General features: G+C 59.6%; 8 protein-coding genes across 8 annotated transcripts; 3 read left to right on the forward strand and 5 right to left on the reverse strand.

Moving 5' to 3' along the window:
• Positions 1-401: 401 nt before the first annotated feature.
• Positions 402-10,769, reverse strand: POSPLADRAFT_1150225 (hypothetical protein; the record flags this gene model as incomplete). Its single annotated transcript, XM_024486394.1, has 4 exons — positions 402-613; positions 1,182-1,360; positions 1,428-1,564; positions 9,129-10,769. 4 exons carry the CDS (start codon positions 10,767-10,769, stop codon positions 402-404), a joined length of 2,169 nt encoding a protein of 722 aa, XP_024336251.1.
• Positions 10,770-11,682: 913 nt separating this feature from the next.
• On the forward strand, positions 11,683-12,389 carry POSPLADRAFT_1048781 (hypothetical protein; the record flags this gene model as incomplete). Its single annotated transcript, XM_024479592.1, has 4 exons — positions 11,683-11,813; positions 11,884-12,153; positions 12,222-12,240; positions 12,321-12,389. The coding sequence occupies 4 exons, from the start codon at positions 11,683-11,685 to the stop codon at positions 12,387-12,389; spliced, it is 489 nt and encodes a 162-aa protein (XP_024336252.1).
• A 387-nt stretch (positions 12,390-12,776) lies between these two features.
• On the reverse strand, positions 12,777-14,564 carry POSPLADRAFT_1048782 (hypothetical protein; the record flags this gene model as incomplete). The annotated part of the gene is made up of 4 exons (XM_024479593.1): positions 12,777-13,019; positions 13,085-13,405; positions 13,475-13,647; positions 13,721-14,564. 4 exons carry the CDS (start codon positions 14,562-14,564, stop codon positions 12,777-12,779), a joined length of 1,581 nt encoding a protein of 526 aa, XP_024336253.1.
• A 908-nt stretch (positions 14,565-15,472) lies between these two features.
• On the reverse strand, positions 15,473-16,449 carry POSPLADRAFT_1172779 (hypothetical protein). Its single transcript, XM_024488197.1, has 5 exons — positions 16,351-16,449; positions 16,279-16,297; positions 16,067-16,216; positions 15,712-15,853; positions 15,473-15,601 (listed from the first exon to the last, which is right to left on the reverse strand). Coding segments are annotated over exons 1-5 (375 nt in total). The 5' UTR covers positions 16,352-16,449; the 3' UTR covers positions 15,473-15,538.
• Positions 16,450-16,960: 511 nt separating this feature from the next.
• Positions 16,961-18,926, forward strand: POSPLADRAFT_1067215 (hypothetical protein; the record flags this gene model as incomplete). Its single annotated transcript, XM_024482157.1, has 3 exons — positions 16,961-17,173; positions 17,230-17,300; positions 17,361-18,926. 3 exons carry the CDS (start codon positions 16,961-16,963, stop codon positions 18,736-18,738), a joined length of 1,662 nt encoding a protein of 553 aa, XP_024336255.1. The 3' UTR covers positions 18,739-18,926.
• Positions 18,927-19,246: 320 nt separating this feature from the next.
• On the reverse strand, positions 19,247-20,038 carry POSPLADRAFT_1059648 (hypothetical protein; the record flags this gene model as incomplete). Its single annotated transcript, XM_024481180.1, has 1 exon — positions 19,247-20,038. The coding sequence occupies one exon, from the start codon at positions 20,036-20,038 to the stop codon at positions 19,247-19,249; it is 792 nt and encodes a 263-aa protein (XP_024336256.1).
• Positions 20,039-21,273: 1,235 nt separating this feature from the next.
• Positions 21,274-22,770, reverse strand: POSPLADRAFT_1071110 (hypothetical protein). Its single transcript, XM_024482423.1, has 6 exons — positions 22,397-22,770; positions 22,042-22,179; positions 21,892-21,984; positions 21,723-21,794; positions 21,500-21,610; positions 21,274-21,435 (listed from the first exon to the last, which is right to left on the reverse strand). The coding sequence occupies exons 1-6, from the start codon at positions 22,713-22,715 to the stop codon at positions 21,416-21,418; spliced, it is 753 nt and encodes a 250-aa protein (XP_024336257.1). The 5' UTR covers positions 22,716-22,770; the 3' UTR covers positions 21,274-21,415.
• Positions 22,771-22,953: 183 nt separating this feature from the next.
• POSPLADRAFT_1041039 (hypothetical protein) lies at positions 22,954-23,820 on the forward strand. Its single transcript, XM_024477839.1, has 5 exons — positions 22,954-23,024; positions 23,085-23,175; positions 23,242-23,374; positions 23,432-23,597; positions 23,653-23,820. The coding sequence occupies exons 1-4, from the start codon at positions 22,961-22,963 to the stop codon at positions 23,534-23,536; spliced, it is 393 nt and encodes a 130-aa protein (XP_024336258.1). The 5' UTR covers positions 22,954-22,960; the 3' UTR covers positions 23,537-23,597; positions 23,653-23,820.
• Positions 23,821-25,404: the final 1,584 nt, after the last annotated feature.

The following is a 25,404-nucleotide window of genomic DNA, read 5'->3' on the forward strand; positions in this document are numbered from 1 at the left end:
ACTTTCTGTATGACGGTGGCGATGAGTCCGATCCAATAGCCGACTCTTTTGAAACTCACTTGTCTTGTATGTGGATCTTGATATGACGGGTCAGCTCACTCGAGCCTGAAAAGGACTTCTTGCACGTTTTGCACCACTGAAGGTATCAGCTGTCAAATACTGAGGTGCACACGATGATCCTGCATACTCACTGGTCTGGGCCTATGGTCATGGTTAAGATTGATTTTAGGGCGAGAAGAACGGGGCATAGTCGTTGCGACGTTGCGTTAAAGCAGCAGTAATGTGAAGTGGCGACGTGCGAGATGTGCTTGGTATACGGATGGGAGTAGGACGGAAGAAGATGGTGGCGAGAAAATAAGTGCGATGCACTGTCAAAGCGCGTCCGCAGTTGGGATTATTATTTAAGCAACAGGGCCACTGTCAAAGCCAAAGCCCAAGATTGCCACAACGTCGGAGATTATAGACAAGGCTAAAGCTGCCTGCAGACTTCCAACCTCAATGAGCGGCACGTTAGCGTGCGGGATCGCAACGGTCGTGGAGTGGAAAAGATGCCATGGCACCAACGTTCTATGCCTTAAATCCCGCTGCAAGTCGGGGAGGAGTGAGACAGAATCTGCAGATTGAGACCGAGTGAACAGCGCACCATTATTGTTTTCTTGAACGGGGCAGCGGCGGGGGAAAGAGGGGTGCGTCGTGGAGGGGTGCGATGCTCTAGAGAACAATTGTCGGCCAGGTCACCGACAGTGCACCTTAGCATCACACAAGGGACATCTAGATGCTCATCTTCTCCTGACCGAACCCCTTTCCATATTGGGTATTTGTCGAATCTGAGATCATCTCACAAGAAATCAAGTACAGTAGTCTCGCGGCTTCCACTCGGCAGAAGGCTCTGAGCATGCTGATCACAGTGTCGTGTGAGAAAATCCCGCTCAAGGTTGCGAACCGAGTGGGAAGCACGAGTGCGACATTGCGCGTCAGCAACTGATGGAACAGCTAAGTGGAGTGCATTCCTAAGGCGATATCGGGCAGCTCGACGCTAAAATACAACATACAACACTTACAGAATACAAGAGGGAGACCCGAGATTCAGCACTGTCGAGAAAACGCTATTGTTGGAATTTACGACCCGCCTCTTCGTCACAGCTGATCATGCTGCGCTCCTAACCGTCAATCGCCATGACCTAGGCTCGGGCCAATAATCTGTTTCGCTTCCAGCCATGGTGCGATCGCGTTCAAGTCCTCAAACGTGAAGGACGCATACTGACTTCGCCCGGGGCCTTCCACAAGCACAGTGTCTATGAAGGGTGCCTCATCGAACGTTGTCTCCATGGTTCGCGAGTTTGTCAGCTGGGCCACAATCCTGCACACAGAAGTTGAGTGGACGGTAGCCACTGCAGCGAGTGGCCGACCTACATCATGCAGCCCACCCATTGCAGCCCCCCTTCTTCCACTTCACCGGCGGTGATCCAACGTTGATCCCCTCCGCCGGGAGTGTAGAAGGGATAATTCTCATGTGCAGGGACAGGCAGTGGATGTACAAGGCGCCGGTAAATGTCATCTGCAGCTAGAGACAAACGAGCACACCGTTACTATGCCTACTGAGTGCTGAAACGATTCGCACACCTTTTTTCTTCCGACGTACCGGCACACTACTGGAGTGGCCGGGCTCGCTGTCTATTTCGTTCTCGGATGCATGCGGGGATTCATCTTCATCAGAAGGGGCTGGAGCGTCGTCCTTGTCTATCCCTGGCGGATGCAGGAGTGCACGTGCATTGGCATTCACACCGAACGTTGACCTGGGCTTGTTCAAAACCCCGATCGCTAGAATGCGCACATCTGCGAACTGCACAAGGACCTAGAACAGAGTGAGGACAAAAGCTCCAGGTGATGGAATACGGCTACGCACTCTGATGCTAGGCGGGAGGTGCAATAGATCATTCTGCAGCCTAATCACAGTCAGCCATAGCTATCACTGTCGCAAAACAATACCTACCTCACTTCTTCGAAAATGGTCAGCGGATTGTAGCCATGTGACGCACTTTCTAGCTGATTCGCTGTCCCGTTCCGATTTAGAGTAACGTATCTATCCCCTAAAATCAGTCTTGATAACGAAGCGCACAATTCGATCACATACTTCGTCCATGCCTCATCTGAGGTGCAGAACGTATTGCTACGGTGCCAGACCCTGTATAACACTCTGGACAGACATAGCCTGGAGTCAGTCCGCGGCTACCGCAAGAACAAGAAGACTGACTTCATGAATGCCTCCTTCCAGGTACCATCTTTCCGTACCTTGGCCCAGCTCGGCGGAAATCGCCGGCTGAAACACTCTTCCCAGTCCCTATCCTTGAGGTTGGGCAGCGATGCCTCAAAGAGCAAGTAGTTCGCGCGCGCAAGACTCAGGATCTCGACGAAGTTCTGCCGCGGTACTGTCGAGCGTACACTGAGAGTCTTTAGGCACGGGTCGTACTCGCCATCAGTACTATGCAACGTGCGGAATATTGGGCGTCGCCAAGGATTCAGTGAGGGCTCCGAGGAGATGGCACGAAGGCGGGGGGAGACATTAGAGACCGTCACCAGCGAGGAGAGATCAAGCTCGCTGAGTATGTCGGCTATCAGCTCGACCGGCAGTGACTCAAAGGTGCCGTCTAAATCCATGCCAATGCTGGAGGACGTGGGATGTATGCTCAGACACTTATATCGCAACTCGTGCTGCTATGCTGTGCAGCCTGCCGGTGGGCTTCGTAGATAGTTGTAAATCCTGTGCCACCGCAGAAGAGGAGTTCACACTGCTTTGCTGACACATCCCTATTATTACGTACCCGATGCCCACACCTCCTTCCAAATTAGGCAGGCGTAGTATTCGTTGGTGTTAGCATCGAGATTCAGCGACATCTGTGGATCCAGCAACGTGGGAGGGCCGTGAGTAGCGAGCAAATATAAGCGCATATTTGAAAGTTGCAAATCACTTGATTTTGGCTCAACTTAGAGCAAGCACAGACTGCACAATGGAGTAGACGAGCCGGAGGGCCAGAATCAACTGGTTACTTAACGAGGCTGTGCGATCGGAGAAGATGTGGGTGGAATACAAATCCAACCACAGAGAATGAATATGCAGTGATTCATTCATAGCTCCCGAAGCCTCATGCCGACCTCGATGCAAATACCGTCACGGAGTTCGGTTCCTTCCCACCACATGTCCAATATAGATACCGAACCCAATCCGTTGATCCTGTACAGCCCACCAGATCCGGTACGAAATAAATATAACACAAACTCCATCCCCCACTTCAACCGCTATGTATTAAAAGTCCTTCCATTCATCCCAATCGTCTTGCTTCTTCGCCGCCGAAGTCACGCCACCTGTCAGCGGCGCTGGCGACGCCACTGCCGGCGCGTGGCTCGAGCTGCTCTGGAACGCGTCGAAGAACTCGTCGTCGTCTTCGTTATCGTGATACAATGCTGACGTCTCCCCGTAGCCGCCCTGGCTCATCGAGCTGTAGCCCCGCTGCTGGGGCCCGCCTGTAACGCGGTCCTTGACGGTCCCCACAACGCCGCCCACCTGCCCTGCGACGTCTACGCCCAACGCATTCTTGCTCCACGAGTTTGCGCTACGTCCGGCATCTGCAGCGCGCTTGCTCGCTTCAGACACGTAACCCTTTACGCCGGCTTGAAAGGTAGGGTCCATAACCTTCTCCATGCCGGGCTGGATGACGTTTTCCGAGACGGCCTTTGACGCGCCCACGACAGCAGCTGAGAACAGCGACCAGCCTTTGCTCAGGGCCGCAACCGGGTTTTCCTGCAGCTCTGATAGCGACGGGGCAGCCCGCGACGACAAGCCGAACGCCGGATGCGGAGCGCCAGGAGGCGGCGTCGGCGTGCTACCAAAGCCTTGATACCGTCCGCCTTGCGAGGGCGGAAGATCTGCAGGCCGTGATGCATTCGCATCCCCAAGGGTTGCAAAGAAAGACTCGTTCGCAGCCTTTTGATCTTGAAACGGAGCGGAGGATAATGGGCTGGCAGGAGCGGGCGAATTGTGATTGCTGAAAGATGCTGGTGAGGCCGAATCACTGCGTGGTGGGCGTCCACTACCAGTACGTGCGGATGCGCGTGACTTGCGAAGGCCCTGCGCGGACGAGGGTCGACCCGGAGGACTCGCAGCATTGTTAGGTGAGCTAGCTCCTGGTGCAGGGGAAGAAGGCGACCATGCTTTACCACCAAGTTCAGCATCCAGCTGCTCGGCGTAGGCAGATCAGCACCGTCGACAGAGCATCACAATACGTAACACCGACCTTCTCACGATATTGGGTAGCGGCCCACGAGTGATAGGTTTCATGCGGGCTCATGCCTTGCTTATATCCGCCTTCAGGTGGATACGAATTCATGAAGTCTCGGAACGGTGAATTCCCTCCAAGCTGACGCGTGTTAATATGGCTGGTTTCATGGGGAGGATAATGTACATCTACTACTCACTTGCATCCGCTTGGTCTGCTCCTCCTGCCAAGTGTCCATCGAGACAGACCGCACGAAGCTGACATTGGGCATGCTCAACGTATTGCTACTGCCGTAACTAGACGAGGACGCACCTGATATGCACACCAAATCCTCTGTGCACGCCGGCACATTGCAAGCATAGGAATACCGCGAAGCTAATGCAGTAGTTCGGCGAACCGATCACAGGATCTGAGGCACATACAGCCTGACCTGAGCGAAGCCCACTGTGGGTTCGGATTCGAGCAATCAATGCATTTCTTATTGTCGAGATCTTCTCTCTTTATGAGGTCTTGCAATGTCTTGCGGGCCACGGCTTGATCCATGGCAAGTACAGGAATTAAAGAAGGCTATGAACGGAGTGCGCTGGAGACACGCTGAAGATGGACAGCGCGCACCGCCGCGGTGATCGAGTTCACCGTGGGTAGTTCCCACGGTAATAACCTAAGGATAGTCTCCATCGCTGAGCTCAACAGTCCCGCCGGCATCCAGGCCCATCCGCCCAGCGAGTAACGGCCATCCTGAACGACTGCGGCGACGATCGCACAGTAAGCTTATAAGTCTGCACGATCCAATATACCCAACAAGCGTTTCAATCTCTATCGCTTGCGCATCTCCGACCTCGGAGCGTGCTGACCATACTAAGCCAAAGCTCTGCTGATTGCTACCGTTTGACCACCACAGGCCTTGCGCTCGAGTGCTTGCTTGTTACCTTCATATACTCTCAAGTGGACCACCGCCTGGCTCACTGAGTTAACCCTCGACTGGCGACGGTGCATGCGCGATCTGTCAAGGTAGACCATCGGCGCGACCACGATGATACAGAAGACAAACGCGCGAGTTGGCAGCACCTCAGTTGCGCCCACACGTCAAACAGAGACCAATGACGGTCCACAGTCATGGGGTCTGTGGGTTGGTCGCAAGTGAGTTCTATCCGCAATCATGACTGCATTCTCTGCCTGAACTCGCTGGCTGCAAGGCATTATTCCTTGCAGGTCGTACAAAACCCCCTTCGTGCACGTATGTGCGGATTTGGCGATAAAGTGCGCCTTGCTCAGGCGGCACGTCCGAATGTGATCGCTGATGACAGGGCCGTCTGCAGGATAGGCGACCCCTCGCCCCAGCAGCGGTAGCGAAAATGACCGTGCAACGAGAGGATGGGAGCTATGTGGACGTTGAGTAAGTGCCAGCGGGTACTCCCCGAGTGTTGCTTGACGTTTCTCAGCGACATAGACGTGTCGTTCTTCCTTGTGACAGTAGATCTCTGGTCGGCGGACGGCAAGCAAGAGATGAATCTCGTCCTGCATCCCACGTCAGCCGACCGATATGTCCCCGCGAACACGCCCAAGACGAAGCGACGAGGCACCAAGGACACCACGTCCTCTTCAGCGCAGCGCTCAGCGAGACAAAGCAGTCCCACGCCATCCGTAACACCGAGCACAAGCAACTCGCAGTATCCGCAGGTGAGTGTGCGCAGTCTGAGTTCGCGCCCGGCCTGCTAAGAATCTGCCATATCAGCAGCAGCAGCAGCAGTCGAGCGGAATGACCCCGTACATGGCCCCGTCCACATCAGGCTATCCTTCGCAAGTGTATCCGTACACTGCGCCGCAGAGCGCGGTCTCCGAGTCATCTGGCTATCAGTCCGTTAATAACTACGGCGCTCCGTCTGACGCCCCTCCGCCATGGGGCTATCCGCCCCCGCCTACGTCCATGGAACGCGCCTCGCAATACCCGCCGCCGCCGGTCCTCCCATCCATCCATTCCCTGGAGAGAAGCGGTTCTTCCGGTAATGCGCCCGCGGCAGGAGTAGGTTACAGCTCCGCTGGTGCCCCAGGCACCGGCGCGGGAGAAAACTGGCATCTGGAGAACCCAGGCAGGGAGGGCACGGAAGCCATCGCCTATCGCACATGGCCGCAGGACGCTTCTTATTCTCCGATAGACAACAACGGGGTGCCCCATTCGTCCGGCGCGATCGATCCCTCGCTCCGAGGAACCCATGCTTCGTCTTCGCACTCGGAGCCCGCGTACGCCCCGCTGGCACCCACCTCCCCCGCCGACACATACGCGCACAGCCGCTACCCGCAGCCGTACTCGCCGCTGGATCAGCATGGCGCCAATCAGGCGCTCGATAATTCATCGTACCCTGCCGCGCCCTTTTCCCAACATCACCAGCATCAGGCCCAGCACCAGGCCCAGCACCAGGCCCAGCATCACCCCCAGCCGTCACAGTATCAAGAAGCTCCGTATGCACAGGATCCCACACCGGCATCGACTATTCCTCCTTTACCGCGGCACACGTACACCCGAACGCTCGTCGGGCCCCTATCTGCGAACGCGTGCCGCCTATTGGACGAGCATCGCAAGCCCGGCGTCTTTTTTCTCTTTCAAGACTTGTCAATCCGGACGGAAGGTTTGTGCCTTCGTGCAAATCCTTGTGACACGCACGGGATCCGCTTATCGTAAACCTTCCTCGGTGCACCGTCCGTTGAATGTGCAGGCACCTTCCGCCTAAGGCTACGCCTTATGAACGTTGGCGCGTATGTCATGCCCTCGATCGGTCTGATTACCGCGCGTGAACACTGACTGACGCCGTCGCGCATTGTATTTGCTTCCGCAGCGCGCCAGCCCCTGAACCAGGCGCAACTCAGGTTCACATGGGCGTATCGCCAATCCTTGCCCAGACCTTCACTGAACCATTCATTGTATACTCCGCCAAACGCTTCCCCGGTGTCCCGGGTGCGCCCTCATCTCTGTATATGACTATGTCTGTCAATTTACAACTCATGACCTATAGACACAACCGCCCTCTCTATCGCTCTGGGTAATCAAGGTCAGAAACTACCGCTGGTGAGTTGCCCCCGCCCCACTCGAAGCTGCAGCAGATCACAGACGTGTTACCGCATGACCGAACTAGCGCAACCGCAATGGGTCCGCAAAGCAAGGACGGAAAAGGCCACGAAGTGGGTCCGACGCTTCCGGCGGCGATGAGTCCGACGAGGCATAAGACTAACTGCATGTGTTCTGCTATAATGCGATTGAGCGGGGCGAGAGATTCCCACTTATCAATATCAGCTATGCTCTTGCTTTTTATGGTCGATCTCCGCTGCAGCGCCAGTTTGTCACTCCTAGTTGTTCTAATGACGCCTGTCTCGCATTCTCCGTATCCGTGCTTGACTGAGAATATCGTAATCCTGAACCAACCGCACTGTGTTGGGACAAGTGTCGTAGATCGTTCCTAAGTGGCGCTCTGCAATGGCCGTCCTCTTCGTGAGCGTCTCCACGTCGGTGACATGGTTCTGACTAGTATGCCGTTCCGATCTGGGCATTAGCGGCTGCACGACCCTCCCAGACTGGAGGTGCCGCATGACATCGAGAAACACGTCCATCACTACCCTGTGCACCCGCCATGCGCTCCAGAGAGGCGAGACCTCAGCGAGGATGTGGAGCACGTGCGCAAAGTCGTCGGGGCGTTCTTCTGGTACCCTGAGCTTCCTGGTAGTCAGCCAGACCGCCTCAGATCGGCGGTCCCGACGGTGGAGGGGGGACTCGGACGTTGCGGCTGGGAGCTCAGCTTCGGCGGCCGCCCTGTCAAAGACAGGCGTGTCGGGTTGCATGTTCCGCTCCAACGACACCGACGTGCGCATCTTCCGTTGGTACGGAAGGATCACCTTCTCCACGACCTGGAATGCCCGCACGGGGTCGCCGGCGCGGACGAGGGCGACGGCGAGGTGGTTCCAGTTGTGCGAGTCGAACGCAAGCTGTGCGTCGTGGAGCGTCCCCCAGACCTGCGCGAGCTCGGCATGACGGCCCCCGGCAGACAACGCGTCGACGGCGATGGAAAGCGGGATGCACAGCGCAGTGCCGTGGCCGCGCAGGTCGGGCTTCGGGTCGCCCTCCGCGCCGACGAGGAGTGAGCCGATCTTCGCCTGTCGGAGACCCAGCTCCTCGATCTCAGGCCAGAGCTGGAGAACGGCATCAGTGTGGCCCCGTCGGCGATACGCGTCCATGAGCGCAGTGACAGAACCGAGGGTCCGTTCGCCACCAGCAGCGAGCATGTCGTCGATGAGACGCTCCACCTCGCGCGGCTTTTTGCGGCGAACGAAAGATGAGAGAAGGGGCGCAAAGATAGTGGACAGCGCCCAGTCGCGACCATTAGGGTCGGTGAAGGCTGCCTGCGGCAAGGCTGGGTCTGCGGGTCCGTCTGCATCTGGAATTGTGGCTGCCTCTTGGGTCGCTGCTGTATCTGCTGCCGCGTCTTCGACTGCCTCTGTCACTACAGTAGCGCCATCGTATGTGTCCGTACTTGCGAGCAATTTTGCCTCCGGGTCCGCCTCAGCGCTGGCTGCTGCAAGATTACTCGCATCTCCACCTGCCTCTACACCGGACTCCGTGTCGACCTCTTCTTCTACACCGTCTTCTTGCGGCCTTGGCGCTAAGCCAGCAAGCCCGCGTACAAACTCCTCCGCGACCGCCAGCCCGGCGCCCTTCCGGTCCTTCCCGTACGCCTTCACGATCGCCCCGTACGTGACCGGCGTCGGCTTCAGGCCGCGCCGCCGCATCTCGTCGAACAGCGCCTTGGCCTTCCCGCGGTCGCCCTTGCGCAGGTACGCGGCCATGACGATCGTGAGCGCGTGCACGTTGATGTGCAGGTTCGACTGCCAGCGCGCCGCGAGGCGGTCCATCTCCGCGAGGAGGTCCTGCGCGATCTCGAGCAGGCCCGAGTCGCACGCGGACTGGATGAGCAGCGCGAACGTGTACGCGTCCGGCCGCACGCGCGCCTGCTCCAGCCGCTGGAACACGCCCGCGACGATGCGGAACGGCGCGCCGATGAGCACGTACGCCTTCAGCAGCGTGTTGAACACCTCGAGCGAGAGCCGGATGCCCCGGTGCGCCGACGCGGTGATGTAGTCGAACGTGCGCACGACGCCGTGCCACTGCCCGCTCTCCACGTACGCGTTCATCAGCGTGGTGATCATGCGCCGGTCGGGCGTCACGCCCTCCTGCAGCGCACGCTTAAAGACCTCCTCCGCTGCGATGGGGTCGTTGCGTCGCGCGAGTAGCGCGATGATCGTTGTGTACGACTCCTTACCGGGAAGGATTCCTGCAGCGCGCATCCGGTCCAACAGCTCCGACATGAAGACAACCTCACCGCGCGTCGCGAAGCTCTTCAAGATGATGTCGTACAGCTGGTTGTCGTGCTTGATACCTGCATCGGCCATGGCATCCAGCCACTGTGTCATCCCCGCCATGTCGCCTGCTTGGGCGTGCGCGTAGATGACTGTTGTGTACTGGATAACGCCGGGCCTGGGCTGAGAGGACTCGTCCTGAGGGAAGATGTGGCGGAAGAGCTCGACGACACGAGCAGAGTCACCCCGTACAGCGTGTGCATGCATGAACAGGGTCTTTTGGCGGATCCCAGCTTGCCCTCGGTGGGCCAGCTTGCTGTAAAATTCTTCGGCGCGAGCAACGTCACCCTGGTGTGCGTATAAATGCAAACCCGTCGACAGATATCGATCGTACAGAGACCCCGTAGTCATAAAGCTGATGATGTCTTGATACAAGCGATTCGCTAGCTGGAATGCATCAGACTGCACCAGAGCAAGAACGACAGCTAAACGCTGTTCGGGCCTCACTCGCAGTGACTGTAACTTCATGTAATCGAGGACGTCAAGAGCATCGTGCCCCATTTCCGCATAGCAAAGAGATTCGATGAGCAACGAGCCCGCCAGCTCCCGCGTGTGGTTTGACCACCGTTTCTCCATATCCTGCAGCAGTGTGACAGGCTTCTCGATCTCAGAGACTATGTTGTAGACATGCCTTCTAAAGCGTGAACCTGAGAGTGCTGTGACCTTATCTGCGGACAAGATGACAGACGTCCGCTCGAGATATGTGCCGACGTAGTCCCATTCATCTATAATGAAGCGTAAGACATCCTGAGAGCCGCGGTATTGATGAACGGAAAGGGCGACAGCAGTGAATGTGCGGATGACATGTGATATAGTGCGCGGCAACTTGGGCATCTCTTCGACCTGTCGCAGAGCTTCTACGGCCTCGTCCAGTTGCCCCGTCATGGCCAGCCCAGTGACGACAAGACAGCGTTGACGGAGTAGCCCTTCTGTCAGGTCAAATTGCTTGATCCGAGGGGCGGTGCGATCAATGAGAGTGAGAAGGCGGCCACCCCATAGGCGCAGTTCCTCCACTACGTCCCTGTCATGGCGCATTCTCTCCACGGTCTGAGCAATCCGGGTCCCATAGTCCAAGAGCTGATACGCTGGCATAGACGCGCATCTATCAAGTTCGTACAGCGATTCGTACGCACGCCAGGCTTCCTCTAGGTCAGATGCTGTAGCCCCTGAGCCACAGGACGTTATCGAGTGTCGCAATTGGTCTTGCTCCAGCGCAGACGCGGAGGAGCCCGAGGGCCCAACAGGTTCGGGAAGACTCGAAGCGTGTCGTCTTTGGGCCACGTCGACGCTTCTGACGAGATTGTGAAGTGAAGGAACGTCACTTCGACCGGGAACATGCATCGTCTTCCGGCCGGACATTCGTCGCACTCGCTGACGGCATGAGACGTCGCGCAGCGAACGGAAGTCTCGTACCCCTATGGGGTGCCCCAAGTTAGACAGAGAGAAGGACGAGCGTATTGGGCCTGAGAGCGCACCTCTGCACGCCTGGACAGGGGTCGTATTGCTCGCACGCGCACTGCGGTCATCGTCCGGTAAGGCTCTCTCCTTCCCTTTGACACGTCTCGGGTGGGGAGTGAAGAAGTCCTGTGGGAGGCCATGGCGTGTGCCCCGTACGGCCATATGCAGCGCCGGCTGGGCCAGGGAGCTGCCTGCGAGTGTTCGCCCAGTAACGAGGGTATTGAGTACGGTGGCAGCGAGAGGTTCCAGCATCACAAAACCCGCCGAGACGAGTGTTTTCTGGCAACCTGCTGCGAACGTCAGTGTCCGGGAACAAGCCAGCGCGCGTGCGGCGGAGACACACACCTGCGAACACGGGAAATGGGGGGCGCGGAGGGGGTGTGCCGCGACATGCAAAGTGCTGGAGAAATTCGCAGGCAGGGAGGGGGCCCGGCGTCTGCCGGAAGGGCGAGGCGCGTCACGGCTCGGGGTTGTGTGCGTCTGCAGGTCCGCACCGCGCCAAACGCGCCTCCCTAGGATCATACTCGGCCTCGCTGCAGCCTCCATCATGTCCTCCGCCCCCGCACACGAAATCATCCTCGTCCCCGCCCGCGACGCCCTCCGCCAGCAATGCTACGACGTCCGCATCGCCGTCTTCCACCGCGAGCAGGGCTTCCCGCTCGACACCGAGATCGATGAGTCCGTCCCTCCCTGTCCGCGCCTGCAGCCGACACACACACGCACACGCACACGCACATCCTGTAACTAGCCTCGACGCGTCCGCGACGCACTTCCTCCTCCGGCTCACGCCCTCGCTCACCCCCGTCGGCACCATCCGCTGCACGAAGCACGCCCGCTACTACAAGCTCAGCCGCCTCGCCGTCCTCGCGGACTGCCGCCGCTTCCGCCTCGGTCGTGCGCTCGTCCTCGCGCTGCACGCGCACGTGCAGCAGGACGCGCAGCACTCCGGTGCCCGCGACGGCGACGCGGTGCTCGTGCGCGCGCACTCCCAGCTCCCGGCCAGGGGCTTCTACGCAAAGTAGGCGTGTCTTCTACTGGGGTCCTTGAAATTCGCTCACTGCGCCATTTGTCACGCCGCGTTCTCAGGTTGGGGTACCAGCCCGAGGTACGCTGCCCCGCCTGCCTTCTGCGTCCGCTTCCCTTCTTCGCGGACTGTTCTTGTCACTTATCCGTGTGCACGCACAGGGCGAGGAATTCGACGAAGACGGTGCGCCTCATCAGCTGATGGTCGCTCGCTTGCCGCTATCCGATTAGGCATAATTCAAGGGCCTGCTATCCGTGTATATTGAACGTCGTAAGGGTCATCAAGTATGCGACAATGAAGCGGAGGGGGAGGAGGAGGAGGAGGAGAGCTAGCAATACAGCCTAGGGAGTGGGGTGGTATACAACAATACATTGTACAAAGTCCGTTGTTGCTGTTCTGAAGTTCATAAAATAGTGCAAGCAAAGGCATAGCGAGCGAAGAACATACTCTAACTACCGGTACTGCTCAAAGCTCCAAGAAGGTATACTGGGCACCCGCGCCCGCAATGGCAAGGCGGGGTCGGGCCTTAACGAACAACAGCTGTATCAGATGGGTGGGGATCATGAACATTAATAGCACGCATGCAAGAAACGCGGCGAAGCCCGCGACAGAACCATTCATGTGCGGTTGGGGATGTCAGATCCATCGTCGGTCGTGAAGCCGTCGCTCTCGCTCTCGGAACTCATCGCCTCCCGCTTGAGCGGGCGCAGCACGCTTCTCGGGAACGGCATCGCGTTGATGGGGCTGCTGGGGAGGATGCTGAAATTGATGCTCGAGCCGTACCCCGTCGTGCCCTCTTCGTACATCTTCCGTGCCGACTCGTACTCCAACTTCTCCTGCTCCGCCTGCGCGAGGAAGGGCTGTCCCGCCGACACGGCGCATCAGTCAAACACGCTCGCGCCCAGACCACACAGCTGACACGTACCTTGCGCTCCTCATCCGTCATCGAGCGCCACTTGCCAGCCGCGAGCACGCTCTGCTTCGTCGTCTCCGTCTCGTCGCCAAACACCTCTCTTACCAGTTCGGGATCCGACCGGATGCGCTGCAGGAACATAAAGTACGCGCTCAGCGGCTTCTTGGGCGCGTTCGGGTCCTTGATGTTCCCCTTGCGCGACTTGCCCGCGCGCCGCTGCGCGGTCCGGAACGCGTTCTCGCGCTTGATGTCCTCCGGCGTCAGCGTGCGCATATATGCGGCGTGCTCGCGCTCGCGCTGCTCCTTGGCGGCCTGCGAGCGGCGCTTGTACGGCTAAAACACGTGAAAGTCAACTGAATGAGCACAGGGCGGGCGCACACGAGATCCGCGCGATGCTCGTACCTCCTTCTGCTCAGGCGTGAGCTTCGCGTATTCCTGGCCCGCTTCTTTCGCGGCCTGCGCGACGTTGAGCTTCTTCTGGCTCGACGCCTGGTGCTGCGCAATCCAATCCGTGAAGTACAGCTGCCAAGCGGAGGGCGCGAGCTTAGGGGGCCGCAGCGTCGACTTGAGCGGAGCTGTGTGTGCGTGGCATCCCGCGATAAGTACAATTTGATTCGGACGTCAGAAGAGAAGGACGCGCACACTCACGGGTCTCCGGCTGCTTTTCCACGGCTCGCGTCTCCTCGTCTTCGCCTTCCGCGCGCTTCTTCTTGCGGATGGTCGCGTCGTCGTGCTCGCTGATGGATTCGGCGCGGCGGCTGTACCCCCGCGTCATCGGCGGCGGGCGCGCGTACGAGACGGACGGCGCGCTGGACGACTGGAAGATCTGCGACGCCGGCGTGAGGCCGCGGCGCGACGAGACGCGCTGGCGTTGGGTTGCATAAGCGTCGTCAGACAGGGGTGGGAATGGCTGCGGTGGTGTGGCAAGGGCGACGTTCTGCGCTTCGGGCGAGTCCCACAGCTGCATCGCCCATGCGGGCTTAGTGAAGGTCATGTCAGGTGGCGAGACGGAGGTCTGGCCGGCGGTGCGGAACGCGTGGGTCATCGCCGCGTCTTCCTCCGGAGTGTACGAGCGCGGCAACGGCTGCAAGGCGGCGTATGCGGTGAGCGGCGAGAACGCGGTGACATCGGGGAACGCCGAGGGCGAGTCGCTGTACGCTGTGTACGGAGACTGGGGACCAGGCGAGAGTTGCGCGTGGTGCGGGATCGGGATGGGCGCCGCAGACGAATGGAATGCGAGAGGCTCTGGGTCGGCGAGCCAGTGCGAGTAGAGGGCGCTCTCGCTAAAGTCAGATGTGGCGACCTCCTGTCCATTAAGCGCGTCGGAGGCATAATGTCGATCACTGGGTGACATGTAGCTGAGATCGAGCTGGCTGGAGGTCGAGTCCGGGGAGCCGGGGAAGGGGACGGAGGACATGGTGTAGTCGGCCGAGGGATCCCAGGTGAAGGGGGACTTGGGCTCGTAGGAGTGCATGTCGTCAAAGTCGAACATGAGGGCGTCGGGGTCGACGGGCAAGGACTCGTCGAAGGCAAAGATGGGCGATGCGTCGCGTATGGACATATCGTGGATGAGACGCGCGGTGGGTAGGGTCGTGTGGCTGGGGGCGCGTCGAGGGGCGAGGGGGGGAAGGGACGGGAGGAGGGGAAGGCGAGGTACGGGTGGGGCGCGGGTGCTTATAAAGGACGGCGCAGCAGGGCGAATAGAGAGATGACGGAGCGCGGGGTGGGATGGCGGGTGCGCGAATTTAAAGGGAGGGCCTCGGCATGCGCATCGAAGCACGGGTGGTCTTGGAACGGCAGGCATATGTGATTGCGGTACCTCAACTGACTCGGTCGAATCAGCGAGTGGATGGTCTTCGTGACGCCTGCCTGTTACAGACGCTCCAAATATAGGCGTCTGTATTCGACTCCAAGTCGAGAGATAGATAGAACGATGGATCGCCCGGCAGATTCGATGCCAGCGCGGCTTGGGCTGTCACAGCCTCGAGTCACCCCGTGACACTATACACACCCCGCACCGGCCCTTGGCGCACGCTAGCTTGACGCCCCGAGCGAGAATGCGAGACGCTGCCCGACCTGCTAACCACGATCAGGCTAATCGCCCTGCGCGAGTGTCAAGTCCGTGTCAGAGAAACAGCCTACACGGCTCCATCCAAATATTACGCGCCGCCGCCACTCACCGTGCCGCTGTCCCCGGTGCTTGCCCTAAACCGGCCGCGTATGGGCGCGGCGGGTCCCCCGTGCGAATCCCCCGCTATGGCATCCAGGCCCCGACGCCCCGGCTCGCCCTCCCATTGTCCCCGGCCGTGCCGTCAGCCAATCCCCGCCCGGCGCGCCTTCGCCTGCGCTCCGGATCGCGGTCTCTGCGCACCGACAGACAACTGATGATGTACTGCCAAATGGAAGCGTATTATCATCGCCTGATTCAATTGCTCTGAGGAAGCGCATACAAGGGGACAACTACCATCATAGAACCACAATCGACTCCGCAGGCCGGTATCTTGGGTTGTTGTAGACACTTTTGCCTGCCTGTCACACACCCGACGCGAACAGGGGCCATATACGCAGGCCAGAAGGGAACAGATAACCATCAGCATTCCTGCACAACCCATCGGCTCCTCATCAAGAGATCCACTGACCTCCCAGCCCGGCACGTCCTTCATGATCTCCTTCTCTCTTTCCAATGCTGCCTGCTGACGTCGGTACGTGTCGCGGTCCCCTTCCGCCAGCAAGAGGGGCACCAGGTGAATCCGGGACCACACCTTCTCTCTCTGGAGCTCTCTGGAAAACATACCGTATCAGCACCCAGCCTCCAGCCGTTCTCGCGCTGGCATATAACCATATTCGGATTTTGTCAATGATAACACGTATCGGTATCGTGCGGGCGGATCCAAAGCAAGCCACGTTCCGCGACGAGCGGGACCATTGAGCACACGTTTTACGTCCGCCTGACCTCTTTTCTTTCCGAATACATGCAAATGTTTTTCCACGCACCTCTTCTCCAGGTTGCCCTTTCCAAGTCGATAGAAGCCGTACGCGCATACCGCCGTCACGCCGCCGAGGATGACGAGACCGCTGGGACCGCGCAGCGGCAGATTGCGTTTGTATTTGATCGCGTCGAAACCCCCGGGCGGGGGCATGTCTCTGTCATACGGGGGGCACAGGCATGAGCACGGACACGCCCAATGAGTCAGACAATGGCGTACTGTCGGTATGGTGCAGACACTGCCAGCGGCGTGTCAGCTATCCCGCTCGCTCAAGACACGTCATATACGCACTGGTGGTAGGTAGGTCTACTCGGTGTGAGTCAGACGGCACCCGGCTGCTGGTGCAGAATAGGCAGGATGCTGCGGCGGTGTTGCCAGCTGAGTGGATAGCGTGTGGTGGAGGACGTCGAGTGCGTTCTCCGCACATGCGCCGGCCCTGATGTGCCTCACGTGGCTGTGGCAACGACCTGCCCGATCGGGCGCGAAGGTTCGGGGAGAGTGGTAGTAAGCGAGCCGTCGCCGACGCGCATAGCAGACCGTCCAGTGCAATACACACACCGGCAGTGCACGCTCCCAGAAGGGCAACTGCCCTGTCACACACTGCCCATCACGCATAGAGTTTGCTCGCAGTCAGCGAGGTCGTTGTTCCAACATCACGATTCTCACCGCGCAGCGGGGCACAGCATTCCCGGTGCCACGTATGTGCAATGGAAGATGCAGCGACAATAATTTAATTATGAGGCACATGCGGCGCACGGCTCGTCCATGGCGGGAAGGGACGCCGCAAACAGCCGAGGGCGTGGCTCAGTATGGGAAGTCTGCTGCAAGCGGATTCAACGCCCGCCAAACATCACCGCTATGCAAGGCGCGTCGCCGCACAACGCCTTCCCTTTCCCCCACCATGTCGCGCCAGCCCTCCCCCGGCCCCTCCATTCCCCACATGCATCAGCCAAATCCCCTCTCCATGTACCATCCCCCCGGCGTCGCAAATGATCCTCGCTTCATTCAGAAGCACAGAAACAAGACCGTCGCCGGCATTACAGCGGGTGTCGAGGACGTCAAGTACCAAGCGAAGTACAAGGACCTCAAAAAGAAAGTCAAAGAGATAGAGATGGTGCGTGACGTCTGTCTGCGTAGCTACCCGAATGCCGTTGATCATTTCCTCTCCAGGATAATGACAGATTGCTTTTCAAACTATTGGCTGCCAAGAAGAACATTCGTCGCATGAACCTCGAGCGAGCGTGAGTCGCTGTGAAATCCGCCATCCTTGATACATCATAACGCGTGTGCAATGCGATTAGGATCCTCTACGAACGTCTGGCGGCGGTGCCACCTACCCCCGGAAGGCATGTGCAGGACTTGCCTCCGGAGCAAGACCCCATTTTCAATCACCAGCCCCCGTTGCCTCCTGAACATGTTCGAGTGATAGATACAAGCGATCCCGCGCTGTCCGAGTACCTGAGCGGCCGCTCACAGGCTCGCGTCGTCCACGGTCCAGATGGCCGAGTCGTCGCCGTGGAAGACATTCCACCGAACGCACCTGGCGGTGCACCCTCGCAACCCCCTCCTCATGGACTGCCCCTGGTGTACGGTTTTCGCCATGACTCAGGCCCGGGCTACGACCCGAACCGCCAACTACCACCCCTGCCGCCCATGATTCCCCTTCTCCAGCCCTTGGGGGAGCACACTCAAGACTTTGCTCCCATCAACGATCACCACGGGGCTCCGTATCCTCAGGTGCAGCCACACGGACACGGACACGCCTACGTGCAGTCGCACGGCGGGTCCACACACCACTCGCGGTCAAATTCAACTCGCCCAGATCTCGATGCGTTGCCGGGATCTAGCACGCGCATCGACAGCCTCCCATCTACGCACGCGGGGCACAGTCGCAGCCCCGGGGTCCCCGGCGAACCCCACGCAGAACGGTCCAGGCGCCACGACGCCGCAGAACCCGCGCACTTGCATGGCCACCCGCACCCGCACCCGCACGTCCAGATACCTACGCAGAACCTCCCGTCCTCGCCGCCCGCGTACTCCCCCGCGAGCACCCGCAGCTCCGAGCGCAGCGGCGGCCGCGTGCACAACCACCAGCGCGTCGGCCCGGGCGCGAACATCAACCGCGACGTCGTCGCGCGCGAGTGGGAGGCCGAGCAGGCGTGGAACCGCGAGCGCGAGCACGCGCACGCGCACCGCGTGCGCCACGAGATGCGCGCGGAGCGTGAGGGCGCGTGGGCGCACGACGAGCGGGAGCAGGCCGGCCCCGGCGTGTCCCACAGCGCCTCGCGCTCCGCGTCGCCCCCATCTGCCCCCGGGAATGGGGGGAGCAGGGTGCCCTCGCGCCCTGCGTCGCGCCAGGCGTACGACGCCGAGCGCGTGCGTCCGCGCCCGTCGCGCGCCCCAGGCCCCATCGGCGCCGAGCGCGAGTCCGCGTTCGACGAGCCCGACGACCGCGTCCCTGCTGTGCGCGGCCCTAGTGCGGAGATGCCCGCGGCTGGCCTGGGTCCCGTGGGTGGGGCTGACGAAATGGACGCGGACGAGTACCCCAATGAGGGCGGAGGCATTGCCCGCGCCCCATCGAGCCAGAACAGCGCGCTGCCGAGAGGCACGAAGCGCAGGCGCTCGGAGGACGGCGACGAGGACCCCGATGCAGACGAGCGTATGGAAGAGGATGACTAGCTTCGAGCGGACACAGCTTCACGGTGGTACAGTGCGCGGGAAATGGGTGTCCGTATGTCCTATTGTCTTTTCCATTCTGAAGGCGGCTTCTCGTATCAGAGCGTACGCCATTGTGTGTCGGAGATCCCTGTCGCGCGTTATGTTGCTTCTTGATATCTCGTGCTATTGCAGTTGTGTGGATCCGCCCAGGTGTGTGCGCGTATTGTACTCAAATGCGGCATCCAGCCAAATATCCATCCGTCCAAAACCTTGCGCGTTGCCGAACCCCGCTGCTAAATGCCCTCCATTCCCCGAGGATCTCGATCTGACGCGACGGTGCATATGGCAGAGGACCCGCTTGTGCGTGACGTAGGCGTATGTGGACGAGAAACGTTGGGCATCATGATATATGAGTGGTATATTTGCGCTTCCGGCGAACACACATGAGTCACTGAAGTCGATCCGCGGCCCACAGGACGTGATAGAGTCAGAAGTCAGAGTACACGGCGGCCGCGGGGGACGGCGTATTTCAGGCATCTGAATCCCCCATCTCTACCGGTTGCTCTAGTAGGAGCCTTGGCGGACCGCTATAAAACCATCCACCGTCAATGCTGCCTGCGCTGTAGCTGGGGGAGCTTGGGAGGGAGGCGACAGGTACCAGGCCGCAGTCGGACGGGCCGGACGTCGACGAGGCCGCGTCCTCGTCCCCGTCCGTCTCCCAGCCAGCCGTCGAGCGTTCTGCGGAGACCTGGTACCGCTGCAGCGGGGACCCGTCCCTCTGGTCCGCCGCGACCCCGCGCCACAGCGCCGCCTGGTCCGCCCAGTACGCGTCCACGCTCTCCACGCCGTCGAAGGCGTAGTGCCGCCGCGCGCGGGGCAGCGCCGCCTGGCTGCGCTCGAGCGCGTCCATGAGCACGTCCTCGCTGTACTCGGACACCGGCGCGCGCGCGTTCAGGATGACGTCCATGATGAACGGCCGCCGGCCGCGCACGTCCGCGCCGCGCGCCGCCGCGCGCCGCGCCTGCGTGAGCAGCGCCCGGGCAGGCGACGGGGGCGGCTGGGGCGGCGCGGTGCGCCTCCCCTTGCCCTTGCCCCTGGAGCGCGGCGTCAGCGCGCGGCGGCCACCGCCTCGGCGCAGCGCAGATGCAGGCGAGCCCGGACGGAGCTTTGCGTCGACGGTCCGGCCGTGCGTGTCTTCTCCGTAGATGCCCGCAGGTATCCCGATAGAGGGCCTTTTGGGGCGTTTCACGGGTACGCCTGTGCTCGCGCGCGGCGCGCGGGCGCTCCGTCGCGGCGTGACATATGTGTCCCCCGGGGCCATCCTTGATCGCGTTGTGACAAAGCAGATATGAGCGCGGGGCGGACTCACGGTGTGCGCGAGTCAGCAAGCTTCAGGTCAACAGAGTTCAAGTTGTCCGTGATTACTGCAGCAGATGCGCTCGGCACGACGGACGTCAGAGGTGCTGGTTCTGATTCTGTTCTTACGCGTACGGCTGCGGCTGACAGACCACGCTCTTATGCAGGCAATTGCGATTCCGCCTGGCCCACGGACACCAACAGCATCCGCCCGCGCGCATCCCCAGCGGATCATGGGAGCAGACCGCGAGTGCCGACAGCACACTGGCATTCAGTCACGCACGGCAGGCAGCTATAGCCCACGCACCTCCGCGCGCGAGCATGCCGGGCCATTCATAGCACGGCTGATACGATCGCAGGGTCAGGCGCCTCCGATGGCAGACGATAGCATCCTCGGGCAGTCTCAATCGCAGCCCGCCGGCGGATAGGGGCTAGCCAGGACAAACCGAGGCTGCGGACCGAAGGCACTGCTCAATAGATACTGGGAAGGCGGTCGATAAGGCGCACCGATCGAGTGGGTAAACGCGGGATCCGTGCGCGGGCGTGTTTTGGGTTTTGGGGACAAATACGCGGAGCCATTGCTGAAACGGTTTGAAATCGCGTGTTTGGCTGGACGCGGGACCAAATCCGACCCCGCGCTGCAGACGGCCTAGGCGGGACGATGATCTGTTCGATCGTGCTGCATCTTGTGTGTGTTGGACGAGGCAGGTCCGTGGACTGGCTGTGCGTCGTGGGGGCGCCGCCGGAGCGCTGGGGGCGGGATGCAGCGGGAGGTTGGTAGCCACGCCTCACTGGCATGTCGTCGATCTAGCGCGTCATCGTGTGATCAGGAGCCCTATCTAGGTCCACGAATCCTTCTTTCGAGCATCAATCTTCCCCAGAATCGCTGGGCACGAAGAATCGGGCACCGCATACATTTCGCACAACATGCGTGCTGGCAGACCAGAGCTAGCTGCTTTGGGACGGCCATCTATGTCCGCACGACCAAACCCGGGCCAAACACCGTGCCGGCCGTGCGTCTTGTCACGCCCTGCGCGTAACGGCCCATTGAATATCGACGAGCGAGTGCGGGCGCATCACTGTCAGCAGCGCTCCACCGTGGCCCCACGCGACGGCGAGTTTCGCATTACGAGACTAGCTCACCTGTGCCCTCCTCCCAATAGAACGGCGGCGAACGTATCTGTCACCAGGGCCATTTATTTTTGACCAGCTGAGAATGATATCAGGGTTCCACGACACGTATGTACACCGAAAGGAAGTCCTAGGCTGCATCCGAGACCCCTTTGTGGCGGCCCGCGTCTCCAGCTTCTTGCGCTTGTCCATCCCAGCCTCTCACGTCCGCTCACCGGTAAACGTGGTCCGCTGGGGCGACGTACATTATCAGCTCCCGCCATCTCCCACGATTGACAGCATGGGGAAAACATACCGTGAAGGTTCGCTGCGATCTCGGCTTCGGCCCTGTCTCCGTTCGCCAGCAGCTTCTCCTTGTTGTACAGAAGCTCCTCGCGAGTCTCCGTCGAGAACTCCTGGTTTTGCGCTACACGGGAGAACCCAGGGCGAAGCGTTCCATAGGCGATGGCCACATTGATAGGGTAAAGGGCAGCGGTCAGGTACAGATCGCGAGGAACCTTAAGCGAGGAAAAACGTACTCTCTACGATCGCATCGACAGGGCAGGCCTCCTGACAGAATCCACAATAAATGCATTTCGTCATGTCGATGTCTAAGTAGCGTCCAGCCAGAGTCCAGACAGCGAGCAGAGTCAATGCCGTTCGACAGTCAGCGGGCAGGTGACTTCTTTGGGAAGCCGCATGACGCACCGTATCTCGTGGTACGTCTTGAACCGTCCATGCGAGCCTCGCTCTCGATGGTGATCGCCTGGGCAGGGCAGATTGCTTCACAGAGCTTGCACGCTGCGGGTGGTGCGGACGTGAGCCCATGCATGCGTGGAGCGCGCCAGAGCTACATACCAATGCAGCGCTCCTCGCCGCTCGGGTACCGTCGCAGAGCATGCTCGCCCCGGAAGCGCGGGGACAGGGGCCCCTTCTCGAACGGATACATTATAGTATAGGGTGGTCTGAAGAACTGCTCGAGCACGATCCACATGCCTGCACACCGAGTTAGCCACACGCGTGCCGCCCGTCAGGGTCCCCCGCTAATGAGAATGGATGCCTCATCCCAACTTTGCGCGACCGCTGGCTTCCTGGCGAGGCGTCTGGGGGTCCCCGCGCCTCGGGGGATGTCTCGACGGCGGCAATTCAGTCTGCGCAGGAGCGGGCGGGCATCCACCCGCATAATGAGGGGCCCCACCGCATGCGTACGCACCTCGCAGGATCTCTGTGAAGAAGAAGAGGTGCACGGCCTTGTCAACCGCGCCGGGCCCGTCCTTGTACGGATCGAAGTCCTTGCCCGGCTCGTCAGCAGCGGTGAATGTCGCAGGCTTCGTTCCGGGAGAGCGCGGCGCGACCACGTCGTGGAGATGGTCTGGGGTATGCGGGGCCCCCGGCAGCGGGTCCGCGTGCAAGCGGCGGGCGGTGGTGGAGAGCAAACGGTTGGCCAGCAAGAGAGATGCGCGCGGCGGGACGACGTGGGTCGCCAGGCGCGCGGACGGTCCGGCAGAGACCAGCGCGCGAAGGAAAGACATGGTGGGGAGTGGGGAGGGCGTGCTCGTTCAGCAGCGACGACCGCTCGAGTTCAACGTTCTGCACGACGGCGACGGGTCAACTCGACGACGTCGGCGCAGAGAGACGCCTGCCCCGGGGGACGCCGGGAATTCTTTGCTGGCCAATCAGATTTCGTGTATTCAGATGCCCGCCTGCGTCCCGTGACCTGCGCGCGGTCGCGCAGGGCGCATATGCGCCGCGTTCTGCCATCGGTCAACATCTCACCATGTCTGCTTCCATTGCGAAAACGAAGAGCCAAAAAGGAAAGCCAACGCCCCCGACGACGCAAGGTATGTCGTGTGATTCATGCACAAGTCTCGGGTAAATCATTGGGCGACCTTGCCAGGCAGAAATTCAGCAGAACTACAACCGCCTTCAAAATGAGCTGCAGACTCTGGCCAGTAAGATCGGGGAGCTCGAGCAAGAGGCGGAGGAGCATGGGTGCGTGCGTTCTGACCTACTCTGCCATGTATATACTGATACCTATCGATCCTTGAACCACTGTAGTTTGGTGCTGGCGACATTAGACGAAGCCCTTACCGAGGAGCCTGATCGCAAGTGCTTCCGGCTGGTGGGTGGCGTGCTAGTCGAGCGGACAGTCAAAGACGTCGTCCCGGCGCTGCAGACAAACAAGGAGGGGGTACGTGTTATATTTGATTAGGTTGCTACACCGAGCTCAAATGCAGTTGTGGGATAGATCCTGAAGGTGGTTGCAAACCTTGCAGAACAGTACAAGTCGAAAGAGGAGGAGCTTGAATCGTTCAAGCGGGATTACAACATACGACCAGCCTCGGCGGCGTGAAGTAGTGAAATTCGTGTGGTCGCAGATGGGCTGGGTATGCGGGCGGTGAGACGGGTGTACGGTAAGCCTCATGCGGTTTTCATGCACCGGTTCGGTTGTATCAACTCGTTCCTCAGATATCAGGCAGTGCACGAGAGGATTGCGTGGTTAATGCTCCGCATAACTTCACCGACATCAGAATTGAGTGCCCTCCATGCCTTCTGTGAATGTAGTCCAGATGTATGAAATACAGGACGTCATCGTACGTTCTGTAATACGACTGCTGCAATGCAGCGCTCCGACCGGTAATTACATAAACATGGTTTTCAGCTTTGCGCATGAGAGACTTTTGCATTTGTCCGTGCCGGGCGACGCTTGAGCAAAGGTGAGGGCGGTCGTCGACTTGCCTGTACTGACGATGACGAAGGCTTAGAGATCCTATGCACCGTGCGGCATTTTGTCATACATTACATCATTACATCCTCATACACATTGCACCTGCGTAAGCGATCCTAGTGACGTCTGCTATTATTCATCCCTGCGTGTACGTGCAATATATGATGTTGGAGCAGAGGCGTTGCCGCAGTAAGATAGAAGTCACTGATTTGTGTAATTTCATAAACATAGTTTTCAGCTCTGCGCATCAAAGTCTTTTGTATTCGTCCGTGCCGGGCGACGCTCGAGCAAAGGCGAGGGCGTGACGACGACGAAGGCTCAGAGATCTCATGCACGAGTGCTTCCGAGCAGCATCTTGTCGTGCATTACATCCTCATACACATCGCACCTGTGTGACCGATCCTAACGGCTGCTCTCAATCATCCATGCGTGTACGTGCGATAAATATTGTTTATGGACGAGAGGCGTTGCCGCAGTTCACTGATTTGTATTTTGGACGGGGAGAGGGTTTACATCCGGGTCGAGACGATTACTACGATCGAAGAACGGGTTCCTGGCAGGCACGACGATCAAATTCACACAGCGTCTCCGATCGCGTCGACAGGCTACGGGCGCCAAATCCATAAACCCCCTTCTTCTCTGCGAGTTCGTTCAACGCCCCGGGGCATCCTCTGTGCCTGCTGTCCGCGCGCGAGAGGTCTCCATTGTGTTCCTGCAGCACATATCGCTCATTGGTCTATGTCATTCATTTTCAAAAATGTATTTTAACATCCTTTTCCTGTTCGCTCTCGCGTTCGCCCTCTCTGCGGCCGCGGCACCCACACCTGTCGAGTGTACGTGACGCAAGCTTGCGTTTTTATCGGATAGAGGTCACTGATGGCTACCATATGTCTAGTCAAGACCGTCGATTTGATTCAAGAGCTTGGAGAAAACGTACCGGATCATGAGTCTGTGGCGTCCGCTCTTGTACCTTCTGTGCCTGCGGTCGCAGAAACAGATGCTCATTCGACCATCAACGTGACTCCTTCGCAGGCTACCCCCGATTCCCCGCTGAGCGCTATCCCAACACTCCTGAGACCCTTCTCGTTCCTTTTCTCCTCATTGGCATTACCAAGTCCGTCCGTGGCCGGCGCAGGCAGCCACTCGGAAGCTCCCCCGAGCCCGCTCGCGCCGGGGACAGATAGCGTGACACGAGCGTCCGCGACGTCGTACTCGTCCGCGGCGCCTTCCACTGATGCACAGCCTTCAGCCACGCCCGGACCAAGTGGTGCGCCTCCCATATCTGCGACGCTAACGTTCGCGCTTGCTGATCTTGATTAACTGATGTGCTAGTGCCGTCTAGCGGACAGTCGACTGCATCCGCATCTGCTGAGTCTATTGCATCTGTTTCGTCCGTCCTAAACTCGATATCGGGCTCAGTACCGTCGAGTTCGGCGATTGTGACAAGCTCATTTGAGGTTCCTAGTGTCATCTCAATAGCACCGCCGTCAGTC

Source organism: Postia placenta (genome assembly GCF_002117355.1).
Source record: "Postia placenta MAD-698-R-SB12 unplaced genomic scaffold POSPLAscaffold_12, whole genome shotgun sequence".
Lineage (NCBI taxonomy): Eukaryota > Fungi > Basidiomycota > Agaricomycetes > Polyporales > Adustoporiaceae > Rhodonia > Rhodonia placenta.